We start from the raw sequence: 19,464 nt of genomic DNA, 5'->3' as shown, positions 1-19,464 counted from the left end.
TTAACACCCTCTGCCCCCAGACTGGGGTGGCTGTGAAGTTTTGGGAAACTGAAATCCTGCGGCCCTTGCTCAGCCAGTCGTCCCCTCCCCACCCTGGAGTTGAAGGAGATTAGCACGAGTGCAGGATTGAACCCTCATCCAGAAGGGGCTGCTGTGCCTAGCAGGGGAGCCTGCCCCTCCTTCCTTTGTCCCAGCTCGGGCTCACACAAGGTGCTCTCACCAGCATCAGTTTGAATGTGGTAGCTGCTGTCCCATTTAGATGGGGGGAGATGGTCATACTGTGGAGCCAGGCAGGTGGTTGGGGGAATCTCTGGGCAAACCCCATGATTTCTCCTGCTGGAAGGAAGGCTGGCTGGCTTGGACCAGGCTCCTGGGCAGTTGGATATCCGATGCTGGCTGAGGCCCAAGGAACGGTTTGGCCTTCAAATGCCCTGTGCAGACCCCGGCCCCTCCCTCTTGCTGCTGCAGCGGCTGTGCAGTATCTCGGCCAGGCTGTGCGGACCCTGCTGCGGCATCTGAAACAGGAGCCACTCCAGAGCTGTGGGGGTGCATCTGGAGCCGGCCTGTGGCTAGTAAGCCATGACTTTGGTTCCCCGCAGCGTGGGGTGGTTGCATTGTGGAGGAGAGGGTAGTAGCACAGAAGGAAACGTCCCCGGGACACTGGAGTGGGAGAGGATGGATGCCAGTCCCAGGACCCCCTCAAAGCATTGCAGATTTCAGGGGTGGGGTGGCAGCTGAAGTCACCCCATCAGCTGACAAGGTGCAAAAGCCTTGGCCTCATTAGAAATGCAGCGATAATGAGGCCCAGCGAGGTGCAAAGAAATCCTGCACAGGTGGTGTGAAGCCCGGGGATGGGATGATGATGATTGGTGGAGAAGGCTGCAGCTACTTGCTGCGTGGCTCCCCTCTGCTTTTAGACATGTCCCCACTCCCTGGTGGTGGTCTGCAGCCATGCACCTGCGGTGTGTGCATGACCCGAGTGAGCAGTTACCCTCCCAGGCAAGAGACATGGCCCCTCCATGCCCACATGCCAGGCAGCCTATCTACCACTCAGCGTGCGCACACACACACACACACACACACACAGCATAAACCCTTCTATTGTCCCCAGGTCCCTCCTACTACACCTGCACCCCAACCACCCCTTTGCCACGCTTCTGCCTGTTATACGTCACCCCAGGTACACTCCTCCTCTGGCTACAGACCCCATAGCCTTCGCCTGTCCCCGTGCCTGTGCTGGGGAGCTGTAGAGGTGCTACACTCATGGCTGGTGGCCTTGTGCGATCAGACTGGTGCATGTTTTTCCCTGCACTGGCGCAGCTTGCAGAGGAGCGAGTCTTTGGCTGCTGCCTACGCTATCCCAGCAAGCCGCGGCTTGCCGCGGTGCCAAATCCACCTGGCTCCTGCGTCCCCAAAGGGACTTTGATTATCAGCCTGCACAGGGGCCCCGTGGGGGCCGTTTGCTGGTTTACGTTTGTGTCTGAGCCAAAAATAACCAGTGATCTTACTCTCCTGTTGTGGAAAAACAGTGATGTCACTATTGGCCAATCAAAGCTGGCTCTGAAGAGCAGAGCGAAGGATCTGGGAACATGCCTCCCTGAAGAATGAAGATTCTTCGCTGGCGGAGGCAGCAGCAGCCTGAGCCGCTTCCCGGCTGCATGCGGAAAGGAGCCTTTTCACGCTATAAAAGCTCCGATACCCGAAGCCGCAGTACCACGGAGCCGCTTCCCTGATTCCCCAGGCTCTGGCTTCTGCAGGATCCAGGCAGGAGTGGACTGAAAGGAGCTTTTAAAAACCGCTGCTCTCCTGCCCCTGGGAGAATGGCGCAGGCTATAGGGGAGCTCCCAAGCAACTCCAGCCCCAGCCTCTTCCAGCAGGCATCTCTGCAGGGAATGGGGCAGGGCACTGGTTGTGATGTGGCAGATGGCTTCATAAGCCACTGCCTTGCTTTGCAGATACCTTTTGTAGGGGTGCTAGTTTTGGGGGAGCTCACAGTTATTGTAGTCCCAGCATTTCATTGTAACAGATGCTCTGGGGAGCAGCGCTGGCTGCGGCAAGGGGCTCAGAGGAACAGCAAAGCTAGCCTCTCCCAGCAGGGGGTGCTGTGGGGCATGGTGTGGGAGCAGCAGGGGGCTGCGAACAGCTGCTCCAGCCCTGATTTGGGTTGGTAAGATTGTGCGGAGGCTGGTGGGGTGAAGGTTGTGGAATTTCTGGGTTGCAAAGGGTTTTAAAGTTCTCTCTCCTTGCCTCTGTCATGCTAAGCCTGGCTGGCAGAGGAGACTGGCCCTGTGTGCCATGAATATGGTACCCCCAGGCCTTACCACACAGCTCCTGCTGTGGAGAGACCCCTTGAATGGGCCTGTGCAGGGTAGGACTATGTGGGCTCCCACCCACCTCCCAGCCCTTGTAGGAGAGCAGCTGGTTCTCCTCTTCTCTGAAGCTGGTTCAGAGGATGGAGAAGGGGAGGAGCGGGTGTGCCACAGCGAGCTGCTGTGAGCCCTGCACCTTTCTCGCAAATCCTGTACCTGCTAATAGTTTGCTATATATACCTCAAGGGGAACCACAAACCACTGCACTACCCCTGCGATTGTGCGAAGCCTGGAGGAACCATGTAGGGGAGGCAATGGGGCCTAGTGGATAAAGCATTGGACTTGGACTCTGGAGATGTGGGTTCTGTTTCTGGCTCTGCCACTGGCCTGCTGGGTGACCGCGAGGAAGTCCCTGTGTCGCTTTGTGCCTCAGTTTCCCCATCTGGAAATGGGAGCGGAGGATGCTGATCTTTGTAACACACTTGGAGCTCTATGGATGAAGAGTGCCAGGGCTTGCTTTTACCTGGCCTTGAAATACAGCCTGCCGTGGGGTGGACCTAGCTGTTCCGCATTGAAATTGCAGAGGGGTGAGTTACCCCTAGTAGAAGTTGGCCAGAACTTCAGTGGCGCAATGGGCCTTTGGTCGGAGGATTTATCTGAAAGGTTGCGCTGTCCGCAAACTAGCACCCCCTAGGCGCAGCCCTGTAGGGCGACCAGACAGCAAGTGTGAAAATCGGGACAGGGGGTGGGGGGGTAATAGGAGCCTATATAAGAAAAAGACCCCAAAATCGGGACTGTCCCTATAAAATCGGGACATCTGGTCACCCTACAGCCCTGGGACTTTTGGGTCAGAGCTGACTCAAAGGAAAGAGCGCCACCTGCTGCAGCACCGTTTTCTGCAGCACGTGGGTCTTTTTCTCTCCTGCAGTGACCTGACCTGAGCCAATCCTGCTAAGCCTGGGCGAGTCCTGTGTTCGCAAGGGGAAATGGGCTAGTTGCAGGCTCCCGATAGCGTGTGGGAAGGGGCCAGCAGCAGGCTTCGGGAGAGGTGGAAAATGCCTGTGTTTGGACTGTGGGGGCTAGCTCTGGTCTTTGGGAGGGGTGATGTGGCTGGTGCAGGTTAGTGGGGTATGGACATTGCAGGGGGATGCCGAGCTATGGGATAGGTCTCCTGGCTCTGGGGAGATGCATGTGGCAGGTGGGGTGGCCACAAGGGCAGGGCAGGGCTGGCTCAGGGTCTCGGGGTGGATGTGTCAGGCGGGTTCCCGGGGCATCCAGTTCATCAAGCAGCTGTTTTAATGCTGTCACCGCTTGCTGGGCTGAGCCTGGGTGGCGTCAGCACTTTCCCTGTTGAAAGGCCCGTTCCAGGGGCTTGTAGCTTCTTGCGGTAATTGGCTGGTGAGGCGAGTGGGTTTATGAATGGATGTCTCCCCTGCTGAAGGGAGGAGAGGCGTCCCTGAAGATATTATTAAGCAATTCAGAGCTGATAGAAGAGCTGTGCATTTCCTGCCTGCACCACCACCACCTCCTCCTCCAGAACAGGAGGCAGGGGCACCTGCATGTGGGGGTGGGGAGCGTGGGAGGAAGGTCACCTTGGAGGGAGTCTCCACGTGCTGAGGGGGCAGGGGGAGCTGGGGGGCCAGCTGGGCAGTCGGTGAGAGGCCTATGTGCTCAGGGGGAGCAGGCCTCAGGATGGGCAGCCTTGGGGGCCGCCCCCTTCCCTGCCGTGCTTTGCTGGGCTAGACCAGAGCACTGTCTGCTCTCTGCGCCCCTGGCCTGGTCTTTTGCACTCGCAGGCAGAACTTCGAGAAGGGGCCATCAGTAGGCAGCGTCTATCCATCACGTTCGCCCTCGCTCTTTTTACACTCCCAGCCACTTCCCTTCAGTCTCTTGCCCCCAGTGTCCCCGCTCTGCTCCCCTTCCTTTCGGAGTTAAGTGGCCAGCCCTGGGCATAGCAGCGAGGAGATGCTCTGCAGCAGCCTTTGGGCATGCTCAGTAGCTTGTTGTGGCTCCCCAAAAAGGGGGGGGAACACATATAATGGATCCGCCCAGCTAGCAACCCCAGCGATCCAATGAACCAACCAAACAAACCGGTGGCTGCAGGGTGAGCTGTCTCCTCGGCCCGCCTCTGGCTCTGGCGAGGTGGGGAGGGGCGGCTTAGGTGCCCCTGGAGCAGGTGTGGGACCCAGCCCCCTTGGCCAAAGTTCTGGGCCTGGCGGGAAGTGGATTGTTCTCTGGCCGGTCGCTGGGAGGACAGCGAGTAGCTGGAGCGAGGGGTGCCTCTGGCAGGTCTTGAAATCGCACTAATAACCCGGTTGCACTGGCACCGTGTGCGGTGTTGGCAGACTGTGTGTGTCTCAGTTGTGGAAGCCGCTGTTTCTCAGCGGGGTGGAGGGGCTTACTGGGAACATGTTGCCCTTTGGATGCCGCGACACTCTAGGTTTGGACGGTGTTTCCCGTTCTCAAACTGCTGATGGGGAGGCTAGCACGATCCATCCCCGGCGCCATGGTGAGCGGCAACAGAGGCCTGTGGAGTGGGATATCCTTAGTCTGCTGGCTTTCCTCCACATGGCCCTGCTGCCCTGGTCTGCTCCCAGCCTTCGGCTAGCATCGGGGCACTATGCTGCCGGCTTGCTGCCCTGTAGAGCCTGGCCATGCGCCCTTCGTTAGCGTGGTGCTGTGGGTGACTTGCTGCTGCACAGTCAGGGTGCGCGCCTTTTCTCAACGCCCCAGCGTGGCAGTAGGGAGCTCAGCTGCTAGAGGGAGTGTCTCTGTTTCCTAACCAGGCCCAACTACTGGTACCCAAGCCCTAGTGTGCCCTGTGAAAGAGTCGCCACGTGTACCTGCAGGAATGAGGGGAGAGGCTGCTTGCAATAAAAGCCACCGACTCTGCCCGGCTGATTTTTTTTGTTTTTGTTTTTGTTTTTGTTTTTTGTTTTCTCCCAGGTGTCTACGGCTCAAGGGAGGAACCCGAGTTTGTGACAGCTCGTGCTGGTGAGAGCGTGATCCTGGGATGCGACGTGATCCATCCGCTGACCGGGCAGCCCCCTCCCTATGTGGTGGAGTGGTTCAAATTCGGAGTCCCCATTCCCATCTTCATCAAGTTTGGGTTTTACCCTCCCCATGTGGACCCAGAGTATGCAGGTGAGTTGCCGAGCCATGGGCTCCTGTGCTGAGAGGGGATGGGGCAGCCGTGGCCCTTCCACTGGGCTTGGTGCTTCAGCATCTTCACCTGGAGCAACCAACCTGCCGTAGGCTGAGGCGGATGCACACTGTGTCCTCCAGCCCTGAAGCCCCTCCCCCCGCCATCCGAGGGCAGGGGCATTCCTATGCACCGTTCCCCAGCGTGCTGACTGTGTGTGAGGAGCTGCCCCTGGAGCGCACTGAGAGCTGGCTGCTGGGCACAGGACTATCTCCAGTCTGCCCCCTTCCAGGAAAGTCTCTCTCCCCCTCTCCCTTTCATTCCATTCTTTCCACCCGGCTGGTTTTAATTAAGCGGCAGCATCGGGAAGCCAGCTGGGCTGTGTGGGACGAAAGGAGCCAAGGAAGCAAAACCAAGGGCAAGCCTTGCTGCTCCCTGGGAACAGCGGAGAGCCTGGGCTGCTGCTTTTGGGGACAGGAGCCTTGCTTGGTGTCCTCTCTGCCGCAAGGGGAACTAGTCCTCCCACTGCGTCTTGCCCTGTCCCCCTGGGTGTTCAGTTCCAGGGGACACCCCTGGGAGGGGGAGATGAGACTGAATTGGGTGAGTGGGGCAGGACTGAGCTAGGAGGTGCTGGATCCAGAGGTCCCCAGGGTATAAGGCCAGCGTCCGAGCTGTTGAGAGAGCCCGAGGTTCTCGGACACCAGGCCCCTGCTGCTCCCATTGAGGTCATTGGGGCGTTTGCTGGGGTACCTGGGGGCTGCGGGAGCTCAGCACCTCTAGAAAGCGGGTGGGCGGGGGAGAAACCGAGTCAGTGAGGAGACTGGCCTGACCTGGTGGAGCGACTTGCCTGAGGGGAAGGGGAAGGGGAAAGGGAGAGGGGGCAGTGAGCTGTCCATGTGGGTGGCTCCATAGGCCTGCTTCCCTTGGGGACCTCTGCCCTGTGCAGCCCCGTTTGCCCATTGCTGGCTTCCTAGGGGCTTGTGCTGCATCCCTTCGCCACCGCATAGTCCCCTGCAGCCTCCTGTGGTTGCTGGGACCCGAGGAGGGTTAGGATCACACAAGGCAATCAAGACAGGGAGGCAGCTTGCAGATGTAGCAGCAGCTGGCCATCCTCGTGGGGGGGGGGGAGCGGGGGGGAACAAGGTGCAGAAGGGGTCGTCCCTGGCTATGACCTGGTCTCTGGTGACTGTAGCAGGTGTGCAAAGTCCTGGGGTGAGACGCTATTGCATCTCCTTAGATGCCCTACCAATCCCTTCCAGCCGCTGCCAGTCAGCCCCTTGCAGCAGTAGGAAGCTGGAGGTGCAGTGACTATTTCTTGCATGTGGTGCATGGAACTGCACGGCTGTGGTAGGGGAGGAGGGAATCATGTGGATGGAGAATTGATGCAGCACAATCCATGTCCTGAAGCATCCGTGGGGGGGGAGAGAGGGCAGGGATCCTGTTACCAGGCGGGCTTTGATCCCAGCCCTGTGTGGACACAATGTATACACGGGGGTGGGGGGGGGGACCCTAAACTGAAACCGTGCAGACGCACAGCTGCCCCTGAATGATCTCCCAGTGAGATGGGGAGAGTAGCAGGACCTGGGAGAGCAGTCACTTGGCCAGGAGGCAGGGAGGCACCCCACAGCTGTTTGGTTGGCTTGAGCATGGGACTTGGCAGACGATAAAGGGGTTACTGCCAAGGAGGTATTAGCAGGGGGTGCGGGGAGGGAATGGTTTCCTCCTGCAGGTAGGTACATCAGTTCCCTGCTGTGCTTTCCAGGAAGGGGAGGGATAAGGTGTGAGTGTGCACCCTAGGAGCAAGGGAGAGTCTCAGATATCCCATCCGTGCCTCTGCTTCCAGCCAGCGCCATCACTCCAAGGTGGGAGTTGGCCAGGAGCCCTGATTCCCAGCAAGCAGCGTGGTTGGGGAGCTGGCAGTCCCTGGAGGGTGTCCAGCAGGGAAACTAGCTGGCGGCTTGCTGTGTGGTTCTCTTTTCTGGCCAGGAAGAAAATGATTTTATCATGAGTGGCTGGGGTTTTCGTCCTCTCGCTCTGGCCTGCGAATGTGTCCTTGCCTGTCCTATTCCACCAACCCTGCGCACCAGCCGCAGGTCGTACCTGGTTTGCATTTTGCTCTGCTGCGAGTCAGTTTTCAACGTCTGTCTCCTCAGCACATGCCTCAAGGCTGCCCCGGAGCCATCACCTTGAGGGGGGGTTGGCTTTCTCTGCTCTATCCAGTCCGTGGTCAATGGGGGGCAGGTTAGTGCCAGTGGGGCTGGTGGTTTCTGTGGTGGGAGCACTTACCCACTGGAAGCTGAGTTGTGAGGCTCCCCTGGCACGCGGCTGCCCCACGGCTGCAGGGGGTAGCTCTGAGTCACTGCACACATGGAATAGACTCTGAACTAGAGGTGAAAGGCTCCTGTCTCGTGGCCCGTCCCCTGGATGCAGTGATGTGTGCTAGCCCAGAATGGGGGCATGTTGGAGCTTCCTCCTGGGGGAGGGCTGGGCTGCCTTTGAGAGGGAGCAATTCTGTGGCAGCAGTGGCTGGTGAAAGAGCTCCAGGACACATCTTGGCTTGAACACGGAGCTGGAGCCAACCCCGACGTGTGTCCGTGCAGGGCCCCTCTGCTGGCATTAGAGTGGGTGCTGTTAATCCTCATTGCAGAAGGTTGTCTTCCCTTCTGAGACGTTGGGAAAGCCCTGTGTCCCAGATGAGCTCCGAATCCACGGGGCCCTGACCTCCTGGTCTCTCTCATGGTCTGTTGGCCCTACCCGTGTCCCTGGGGCACAGATCTCAGATTCGCAGTGTGCATCGCCCCCACCTTCTTTAGCATGGGGCTAATCATCAGCGGGGATATCCTGACAGACTGGATGGGCAAGCGAGAATTTTCTAAAGCAACTTCTAATTCCAGGGGCCTCAGTTCTTGGGTGCCCAGCCTGAGACCCCTGTGGGAGGTGAGCGTCGGCTGCTGTCTTTGAAGTCAGCAGGCCTTGTGGTGCCTGGAAAATTGGGCCTGTGGTGCGTTGTGTTGGGCCCCCCAAAATAGAGAAATCAGTGGCCCCTTTTGAAAAAGCCCGGCCTCAATGTTCAGTGGTGGAGAGAGAGCCTGGGCTGGGGGCAGGGTGGACTCTCCGCAGCCTCTGTAAGTGCCATTTGAGAGGCTGGGTGTCAAGTGGTGGGTTGAGGGGTGAGGCTGATGCCGCATTGCGGCTTCAGGGCCCCCTTTCCCGGCCGAGAGCTGAGTCCCTCTGACTCTGTCCGTGTCTCTTCCAGGCCGCGCCAGCCTTCATGACAAGGCATCCCTGCGCATCGAGCAGATTCGCTCTGAGGACCAGGGCTGGTACGAGTGCAAAGTGCTTATGTTGGATCAGCAGTACGACACCTTCCACAACGGCAGCTGGGTGCACCTCACGGTCAATGGTGAGTAGGAGTTGGGGGGGCTTCCCCGCTGCATGAGTCTCTCTGGGCAAACCTGCTCCTGGCATGTGACTGACCAGAACCCCAGGAGACCAAGTCCCAGAGCTCAGCTGCTCTCTTGTCTGGTCTGCACTGTCCACTAATGAAGCCCTTTCCCTTCACCCAGGCATCTCCCTTCTCCTTTGTGTCTCTGTTGAAACTGCCAGCTAGGGCCTTCCATCATCTCCGGCTTCTCCCGTCCTGTGTTACGGGGAGAGCAGCCATCTGTTATGAACGGGCCTCGAGGCCCCATCTGCTGCCATTTCTCAGATGGTGCTCGCAGCAACCAATACTGCATCGCCAGGGATCCAGGGATATCCTAGATTGAGACTTTAGGATGAGGAGAGAGGAGTGGATCAGAGGGAGGAGGGGAGATGGTGGGAGAGAAGGGATGGAGGAGTAATACCAGGAGGGTCTCCAAGCCCTTCACTGGTTGTTTAAAGCCTCAAAAGACACCTGTGGAAGAGGTGAAGGATATAAAGTGAAAGGATCCCTATATGCCACAATGAAATGCAGCCACCTCTGGAGTGGAACATGGCAGCTGTTTAACAGTAATACTTGTACAACTATTTGGGAAATGAGGCAGTTTTATACCCCCATCAAAACTGCAGTGGGAGTTGGGGTAATGGGATATAACACGCCTACAGCTCCCCAAATTTACCTCAGGTCTTTAATGACCACAGCTGGTCAGGACCTAACTTCTACATGGCCAGCAGTGCTGGCATCAATACAAGGGAAGAGCCCCACTCAGAGTCAGCAGTACCACTTCCTGTGTGTCCTTCCATGTAGCTATTCCTTGGAGGGCTCCCATCCAAGTTCTGGCCCAGCACATCTCTGATCAGCTCGATACAGGCTGTTACCAGCCTGTTTTGCTGCCCCTCCGCTAGTTCCTGTTTCAGGGCTGTTTCTCCAGGTTTTCTTACCAGCACTTTTCAGAGTGTCCCGTGCTCGTTGTGCGGTGCCTGTGGATCTCTCTGGGAGGAGAAGGGCCCAGAGCTGCCCTCCTTCTCATCATGAGAGGCGATGGGGGGAGAGATGGGTATGTAGTGCTGTCCATTTCTCGTGCTTCTCTAGCCCCCACCACTGTGGTATCTGAGAACCAGCCTTCAATATCTTCACAACCCCCCCCTCCCCCCCCCCCCCCCGTGAGGTAAGGAAGCACAGTGCTTCCCACTTGACAGCTGGGGAATGGAGGCCCAGAGAGACGAAGTGACTTGACCCGGATTACCTAGGATGTGTGTGTTGCTGCAGGAGTTGAACCCAGGCCTCCAGCAACCCAGGCTGTGCTCTATTCACTGGACCACCTCTCGTGGGTCATTGTGAGGTAGAAGGCAGGTGAGCTGCGCTGGGACAGAGGTAGGCAGCTGCTCAGACTAGGGTAAATCCATGGACATTTTAGCTAGTGAGCAGTCAGGGACCAATCAGCCAAGTCCAGGAATAACCCAGGTGGGGGCAGGTCTAGTCTTCCAAGCAGGACCCCGGGACAGCCTGGTGCGCATTAGCATAAGGAATGTGGTTCAGGGCTTACTGTGCATTTGGTACACCTGAAAGGTGCAGGGCAGACTGGGATTGCAGGAGGGTCTGTGGGCGTGGGTGGTATGGGAGTGTAGCATATATATGGTCTGTATTAGCAAGAGGAAAACCAATGAAGGTAAGAAACACTGGTACATGGTAGCTCTCCTCTCTGCCTTTGTCACCTTTCTGTATAGCTTGCCCTTGGCTGAAACGTCTCTCGGATGGGTTTGCTTTGTCCCCACAGAGCAGCTGGGGGAACGGTGGGCTGGTTGTTTGCATTCTGCTAGCGAGTTTTTTGTCACTGCTTTTGAACGAGCTGATCAGATGAGCTCGGCAATGTCTCAGCGAGACGAGACTGAATCCCACCCTGGATGGGGGGAATCTGGATGCCTGGCTCCTGACCCTGCAAGCACTCCAACTTAAAAATTGATTATTTTTTTTGTTTAACTGGACCCATTTTTGTAGAGCAGCTCTGAACCTGAGAATTGACTACACTTTTAATTACGAGTTTGAAACGCTTTCTCTTTGGGCCACGTATGGGTGCTTGGTGCGGACAGCAGCATTGGCAGTCTGCAAGTTTGAGCGCACGATACATATTGCATAGGTCCTCCCTTGGGCTCTATGCTTTCAATTGGAATAATAAGCCAGCCGTTGAGACTGAGAATCTGACTGAAAAGAAAAGAATTCGATAAGGAATGCGCTTCCATTCATTATTGTATTTAATCAGAGCCAAAAAGGTGCCTGGGGAAAGAGGTAAAGAGAAGTGGGAGGATGAGGGTTACAGATTTTGATCCTCCTACTTATGCCGGTTAGCACTTACTCTGTGAGTAGTCTCATTGGCTTTCATGGAACTTCTGAAGGAGCAAACTCCAGCATGTGTCAGAAGATCAGAATCTGGCCCTTTTTTTTGCCTTGGCTTGTTATGTATTCATTCTTCTAGTTCCTATTTAAAAATCTCTGTCTCTACGTCGCGCTCGCGCGCGCTCTCTCTCTCTCTCTCTCTCTCTCTCTCTCTCTGTTTTGTGGTCTCTGAACTCTTGGGTAATGCTGTGAGCAGGATTTTTGAGAACACAATGTGCCTTCTGACGCTGCGAGTGGAGATGGCTCCACCAGACTAAAAAGCAACAGAGGGTCCTGTGGCACCTTTAAGACTAACAGAAGTATTGGGAACATAAGCTTTCGTGGGTAAGAACCTCACTTCTTCAGATGCAAGACTGTATTCTAGCCTGATGCACCAGCACAGACTGCTGCTGTGCGCTTTTGCGGGTGGATTTCAGGTTGGGTTAAGTAACACACATAAATGAAACCCATCTCGAGTTGGCAGCTTTTGCCCACAGGCTGCTGCAGGTCAGGACTAGCCGAGCGGTGTGTGGAGGAGCCCCATCCTGGAATAGCGGGGACAGGATCAAGGTATATGCCAAGTCCTGTGTGGGAGGCCTTGGACTGGAATAGCAGGGAGTTCTATGGGTCAGGATTTACAGGAACGAGCCGATCTGGTGATAAGAGAGGGATAATAGCTAGGGATGCTGCCGACCAGGATAGCTATGTACCAGCAGGAGCAAATGACAAGCTTACACATCATCTGCCTATTCAGTGACACTCTGCCCTTCTGTAGCACTTCCTGTCCCAGAATTGCAAATGCTTTATCCGTGTTAACTAGTTAAGCTTTGCAACCCCTTTGTGATTTGGCCAGCGGCTGTGTGTGGATTGCTTTTCCTACCTCTGGAGTGAAGCAGGGCAGCTGTTGAACAGTGCACGGCGGCACTGCGCAACAATATGAAGGGCAGGAAATAGACGCCTGAGATCAGTTGAAACTGCAGGTTGCCAAGATGCTATTAGCTAGCAAGGGGCTGGTGTTAACCCCTCCCCTTACACACAATGTCCCCAAGGACCTTAAAGGGACACACGTGGTGGGGATTTCAGTTTTACATCTCATCTAGAAGCTGGCACCTCCAGCAGCAATGGGTAGGTGTAGGGGGGTAGCTTAGAATAAGTAACATTGGGATCGTTTCTGTCTGTGTAAAAGCAGACATAATGATTAGCGCAAAGGACTGGGAGTCGGGGCTGCTGGATTCTATTCTCTCTGCAACTGACTTGCTGCGTAACATTGAGCAAATGACTTAACCTTGCAAAGCCTCAGCCTCCCCGGCTGTAAAACGGGGCTAATAACATTTCCTTACCTTCCAAGGCAAGGCTGAATTTCTTGATAGGTTGTAAAGAGCTTTCAGATCTTCGAGTGGACGGTTCTGGGGAAAGGCAAAGCAGTAGTTTCAATAAACTAAAAGACACACAGGAAAGTCAGTGGCCTCTTAAAATAGCTCTTGCCACCCAAGTTAGGCATAGGGAGAAGGCGTGAGGAGAGCGGTATGAGAGAGTGCAACTTGCCCTAGTTTAATAAGCCCTTTGCACTTGTATAACACCTTTCATCCAAATGCCTTAAAATAGTTTGCTCAGACAGAGTCAGATTGTGCTCCCAGAGGCACCTGTGCAACCCTTTGGACGTGAAGTCCATGGGGCTGCATGGGCATAGCGAAGGGTTGCATTTGGCTGTATTTAAGCTTCTCAAGATCCCTAGGGAAAAGGTACCATTCTTCTTCCCATTTTACAGCTGAGGAAACTGAGGCAGGGAGAAGTTAAAGTTAGCATTTCCCAACATGGTCTCTGATTTCCTAATGGCTCAAGTTGTGGGTGCAGGACTTGAGCTGACTAGGGCTTGCACTTGATTTTCAGAACCAGTGTGAGACGGCTCCACCTGAGGTCAATGAGAACTGCGGGTGCTCAAGTGTCTCAAACTGAGCACCTAAAAATGGAGGCAGCCAAAGTCAGACGTCGCTCTTAGAAAATTCTGGGTAATGTGACTTGTCCAGGATCACACAAGTGAGTCAATGGCAGAATCAGGAGTAGATCCCTTGGGCCTGGACTCCCTTTGCTGCACCTTAACCACTACATCATTTGTCTCCAGTCATTTGAAAGCAAATATTTTGACCTAATTGCCTTGGTTCTTTTCCATTCCCAGTGTATTAGAACGTGGGAGTTGCTGGTAGGAAGTGGCAACCCACTTACAGGGATGTTGGCAGCTTTGTGGAGACCCCAGTCTAAATGTTGTGTTTTGTTTTTTTTTTTAAATAATAAAACACAAGTTTTCATGACTTTCAGTGAGAAGAGAATTTGTTTCATTGAACACTTCCCTGCATTGTTCACAGCTTAAATGCAGCAGCATTGTGGGTGGTGCACTGCAGCATTGTGGCCGGAGAACCAGGAAGTGAAACCAATCCGTTTAGTTTAATTGTCTGAAGTTAATGAAATGCAAAAAGTAAACTTGTGGGCTGGCTCACTTGCCCCAGGGTGTTAGGTTTCCGTCTTGTCCTATTCAAGAACTAAAGAAATGAGACCTTAGCTTGGCTGAGTGCAGATCCAAGAGCATGGATGTAAGGTCCTTTTTGCTCAACCCAGGATGTTTGGACTATGGCTGGAATTTTCCTATCTCCTTTAGGCCTCCAGTCTCAATTGCCTGTACCTCGGCAAAGAGTAATGCCTCCCTCCAGATCAGGGTTTAATAATGGAGATATCCCATCTCCTAGAACTGGAAGGGACCTTGAAAGGTCATCGAGTCCAGCCCCCTGCCTTCACTAGCAGGACCAAGTACTGATTTTGCCCCAGATCCCTAAGTGGCCCCCTCAAGGATTGAACTCACAACCCTGGGTTTAGCAGGCCAATGCTCAAACCACTGAGCTATCCCTCCTGTGTGTGTGTGTGTGTAAGTGCCCATGACTGAGCCTAGAGAGCGGTTCTTTCCTTTTGTCTGGAGGGCTGGGAGGTCCCTTTGGATCTCGGCTAGTCACTGGCACACTTCGTAGATAAGATCATGCTGTCCTGGGCTGATGCAGGGTCGCTCCCTCCAATCCATTCTCTAGTGCTTTGTCCAATCTGCTTCTCTTGAGGAGTCTGTTCCACAGCCCGATAGATCAGGAAGATCAGATGATACTTAAGCCTACGTTTTCCTTTTCTTCGAGTTATTCCCCCCAACCCCAGTGTCTTGTGGAGCAGCTCTCCTCCCTCTGCACATCTGCAGTCTGACTGCTTGGGTTGGGTCAGGAAGCGGAGCAAGTTTTGAAGATGGGCAGGGATGTGTCCCGAGCCTAATTAGGGAGCAGCCCAGGATCCTAGCGGGTTTGAGATTGACTCAGTTATTAACTTGAGCAAATCAGACTGAGTCACCAGGAAGCAGATAATCCAAACAGGATGGAGCTTTAATCAAAACAGAGTCTCCTCCCTCCCCAGCCCCCAATACTTAATAATCAGGAGAGTCTTTGGAAGGGCCCATGAGGAGTGGAGATTGAAAAGCGCATGTGTCAATGCAGGGGGAGTGGAGCCTGGTGCTCTTTCCCCTGTGTGTAGGGGGCCCTGCAGCGGCTGTGGTTGTAGCCTTTGGGGAGGGGAGGGGGTTTACCTCCTGCACCCGCAGCTTTAGAGACTCTCCCCCTCCCCCTGTGCCCCACTGGAGGGCAAGGTGGGGGAGTGGAACACAGGTGGTGTGTGTTGGGGCGGGAGTATGTCTTTGGATGCTGGTGTGCCTGTCTGTGGAGACCTGTGTGGGGCAGGGCAGGTGGTAAGTGCTTCCCTGAAGGCTTTTGTGTGTGTCCATATGTGCTGGGACAGGCGGGGGATGCTCCTGAGTGGGGCCCATACTTCGCCTCAGCTGCACATAGCTCTTGGAAGCTGCATAGACGGGAGAAGATGCTGCGGTACCTTCCCACAGCACCTGCCATGGGACCAGCTCAGCCGCTGCTTCCTCTCCCTTGTGACAGGTGCCCATGGTGGCCCAGCATGGAGTGGAGGCTGGTTGGGGTGAATACCTGCCCCTTTCTCATGGCACGGGCTAATTCTTCCTTTCCCCTGGTATGGCTAGTTCCTATGGCACCCTCCCCATTCAGGGGTGAAGTGTGGTGAGCCCTGGAAAGCTGCAGGTGAAGGTGACCCCTTCCTCTCCCTTGCTGTCTGTTTCCAAGAGATCCTGTGCCATTATTCCTGCAAGCTTTCCTCAAAGATAGCCCGTCTGAGTGCCGCATAGCCTTGTGTTGGCTGCATGCGCCCTGTCCCACGGAACTTGTTTCTCTGTATTTCATATAGTGCTGAGCACGCAGGGGTTTAATAACCGAAATAATCATCTTAATCCTCTAGGCCCAGCCGTACAGTATAAGCAGAATTGCTTTTAGAGGGAGGGCTTTAGTGCTTCTGGAGCGCATTAGCTCACTTAGTTTTCTTAGGAAAAAATAATCATTTGGGGGAAAACCGCATATACTTCTTTTCAGCGTAGATTAAATTGCCAACATGTCTTCCTAGAAAGTGGGATTTAACTGCGCCTGATAATTAGGGGCGTGCTGTAATTCTGCCAGCCTCTTGAATCGGAAGGAGACTCTCTCTCTCTGCAGTGCAGTGTTTTCATGTGTTGTGACAATAACAAGTTAATGCATATGGTGGGGAAAGTAACTTGGAACTGTAAATGGGGAAGCGCCCGGAGTGGGAGGAGGGAGCTGGGGCTCTGGCACGAACCATGGCTGTGACACCTGGAGCCGGTCGCTTTACCTCGCTGTGCCTCAGTTGTGTACTTCACAAGAGGATTGTGAGGCTTCATGGGTTAGGCCAGCGCTTTCAAGAGTGGCCCCAGTTTCTGGGTGTTCAGTGTCCCGCCCCTGGGGTGATGCCCAGAAGGGCTGAGCTCCCTCCCCCCACATCCTGCAGAAGTCAGCGGGAGGGAGCTGCAGGTGCTCAGAACCTTCGAACACCAGCCTTGACTATAAACAGAGGCATCTGAAATTGGTGGGCATTTTTTTTATTAAGTGTTGGCCTTGCTGTTTGCGACTTGTGCTGCTATCCTCTGATGGAGGGAGCTAGGGACCTGCTAAGGGTGGCTGTTGTTTAATGAGGACAGGTGACTCAGGGTTGGCTTTTGGCTTTTATTCTGAACTTACTTCCAGCTGGAGTAAATGACTAAAGACAGTGCATGCAACTGTATCGCTTACTGCTCTCTTTGGCTTCAGTCGAATGACTCGTTCCAAGTGTTCGGTACATGGCTGTTGGCCGCTGCCTGTCTGCACTGCAGGATTGGCGTGTGCAGGTAGACCATCCCATGCGGCCCGGTGTGTAGCAAGCGGCCAGGATGGATTGATGGTGTCTTTTTGCTGAATGCAGCATTGCCTCTCTGTGTCTCCCCCGCAGCTCCCCCCACCTTCACGGAAACGCCCCCCCAGTACGTAGAAGCGAAGGAGGGCAGCAGTGTCACCCTGACCTGCATGGCTTTCGGGAACCCCAAACCTATTGTCACCTGGCTGAGAGAAGGGGACCTCGTAGGTGCCAGTGGGAAATACCAGGTAAGTGCTTGGCCTGGTCAGCTGCTGTAAATACTTAACCCTGACCCCTGTGGCGGGAGAGCCAGGCGTGTCACCACTGCAGTGAGTTGCAGGGTCTCAGCCTCGATGTAGAGGAAGCTCCTTCATATATCAGATTTCTGGCTAGTATCAAACAATAGCTCATGGGACTGAGATAGCCCCTGCCCCTGCTCTCGCGAGAGGTCCTCTCAAGGTTGGATTGGGCTCCAGGTGTACAGAAGACCACAGGAGGTGGCACAATCAGGGTTTCTTAAGGAGGGGTATGGATGTTGCTGAAGCAGCTGGTGTTTCTGGAGCTTTTCCTGCTGCCTCAGCACTCCCCTCCCTCCACAGTCTGTTTCCTGGCTGCCTTTTGAGATTCAGTTTCTCCTGTCTGAACTGCAGGTAGCATCAACAGGCCTTGACCTTCCTCCTTCCAGCCTGCCATGGCCATGAAGGTTGGGGAGCAGCGCTTGTGCCCGGAGCCTGCTAGGCCTGGTTTCCATACGGGCAACTGCTTTTCCGATCTTGTTTTCTCACCCCCACCCCCATCTCTGTTCTATTCCATCTTCCTTCCAGCTACACTTAACCCACACGAAGGTGCCAGGCCCCCAGAGAGAGCTTCCCGTGCCTCTCGGAGAAGAAGGTTTTCTCTGCTGATGAGATGCCTTCCTGAATGCAGCCTGTGGGAGCTGCTCGGGTTTCCTTCCCCCAGGATGGGATCACGGGAGGTTCTGAGAAGTGGCTTTGGAAGTCCTCAGTTACTAGAAACTCCCAGCCTGATTCTTCACTTGCTTTCCCCTGATGTGAATCAGGAGTAACTCCCTGGAATTGCAGCCTGGTATGGGAGGGAGGAGAGCCAAGCCCTTCGCCCTTACTTTATCTGGAATGGAGGAGCTGGCTGGGACCAGGCAAATGCTTGATCCAGCCATCCATTTGTGCATCTCCACACGTCCATCTGTTCAGTTTGCTCAGTCTCCCTCCTCCCTTTTTTGTCTTCCAGTTCTCTATAAAATGTGGGTTTAAAATCCAGAGTGTTTTGAAATGTAGAGTAACAGTCAATGAGCCCTCAGCTCGCCTCCCCCTGCTCATCCGCCCCATGCTGGGGGCACTATTCCTGCCCCGCAGTCTTGACTATATTGTTGCTTCATCTTGTCCCCTCTGTACCCATCGGTGCTGCTCGGTGGCTTTTCCTTCCTGGGCTTGGAGTGGTTCTTACCTACATGTAGGGATGTAAGGGCCTTGCAGGCAGGAGCTCCGGGTCCCATCTGAACCTGCACCGAGGGAAGGGATGGGCCGTCCTGAACTGCAGTTGTGGATGCCACAGCCTCGGTCTGAAACCCAGGCTCTGAGGCACTGCTAGGCCTATCCCAGCCCTGGATGCTGTTGCCGTGTATGAGAGGCACAGGCCAAGCCCATTGGGTTCAGAGGGAGCAGATCTGGCTCATAGAGTCTGGATTTGACATGAGTTTTCTTACTCTCATTGCCAGTGCTGGAAATCTCTCTGATAGGGAGGGATGTGTGTGGGGGGTGTTGTGGGGAGGGGAGTGCCGGCAGGCACACGTGGGGGGCATTCACTTGGGGATTGCTGCACTGGGGTTCCCGTGACTGAACAGGGTCAACTAGGAAGATTTGTTCCCTCCTGTGTCAGTCCCTAAGAGATCCTCCGGGTGTCCTCAGAAGCCTCTGATCCTCAGCCCAGCCAGGGATTCCATACAGCTGTAATTGGCAAATCAAGCATTGGAATCAGCGCAGGCACTAATGAGTCATTAGGAATAATTTGTTACTAATTGAAATAGAAGGATGAGGCAGAGTGAGTGTCGGGGAGGGGGCAGATGGAAGTGGGGTGAGGCTCTGGCTGTGGGGGAGGGGGTGCGTTACCTCTGGGTTGCTTCCCTCCCATCCTTCTGCATAGCGGAAGCTGTATCCTTCCTCTGCCGCTTGCCCAGTGCCTGGAGTGAGGAGCTGTGCCCTTCCCCCACCTCTCCAGCCCTTGCTGCCATCAGAGGCAGGAGCCCAGCCATGCTAAGCAGAGGATGGGGAAATTGAGCAGGTTTGATAATGGCTCTGTACAACACTGTCGATTGCACCACAGCCCCCGTGGGACAGGTTTCTGCTAATGTGCCTGCCTAGAGGAAGAAGGGAGGGGGGAAGTTGAAATGGGGATGGTAGGGGATGACCATTACACATCTCCTCCCCTGCTGAGCGCTGGCAATCTCTCACCTGCCAGTGGTAATGGACGTGAATCGCTGGAGGGCTTGAGCAGCCCCCACTTCTGCCATGGAGGGGAGGAGGAGGAGGAGGAAAGGCAGGGAAGGAAGCTGCTGCGCAAACCGGGGAGCATGCAGTTGGTTGTAGTGAGCGCCAAGCAGCAGCTGCAGATGATGATGATGTCTTGGTCTTGTGTCTCAGCCCTGCAAGGGAAGGAGTCTGGGGCTGGCTTACAGCAACTTGAGTCCCTGTGTAAAAGTAAGGCATGGACTTGTTGGGCCAGATTCTCTGCAATGGAGTTGGTGGAGTTACACCTGCAGAGAACTTGGCCCCTTAAGGACTAGTGAAAGGTACCACGCTAGCAGCCCTGGAGGCGGAAGTGCTGTTAATCCACAGCACGGGCAGGGCTATGCAGGCTCCTCCTCAGCACCCGCCTGCCAGTGCACCCAAGCCTTGCCTTAAGGAGATCACCTCTGGGAA

General features: G+C 55.0%; 1 protein-coding gene across 1 annotated transcript in view; it reads left to right on the top strand.

Moving 5' to 3' along the window:
• The window catches only part of IGSF9B (immunoglobulin superfamily member 9B), a 97,670-nt gene that overhangs the window by 22,426 nt on the left and 55,780 nt on the right, over positions 1 to 19,464 (top strand). Inside the window, exons 2-4 of the mRNA XM_065417219.1 lie at positions 5,256 to 5,453; positions 8,708 to 8,854; positions 16,625 to 16,776. Coding sequence (XP_065273291.1) covers positions 5,256 to 5,453; positions 8,708 to 8,854; positions 16,625 to 16,776 — 497 coding nt within the window. The remainder of the gene's footprint in view (positions 1 to 5,255; positions 5,454 to 8,707; positions 8,855 to 16,624; positions 16,777 to 19,464) is intronic.

Source organism: Emys orbicularis, chromosome 15 (genome assembly GCF_028017835.1).
Source record: "Emys orbicularis isolate rEmyOrb1 chromosome 15, rEmyOrb1.hap1, whole genome shotgun sequence".
NCBI classification, from domain to species: Eukaryota; Metazoa; Chordata; order Testudines; family Emydidae; genus Emys; species Emys orbicularis.
Note: the sequence above shows the minus strand (reverse complement) of the source record. Positions and strands in the feature narration are given on the sequence as shown.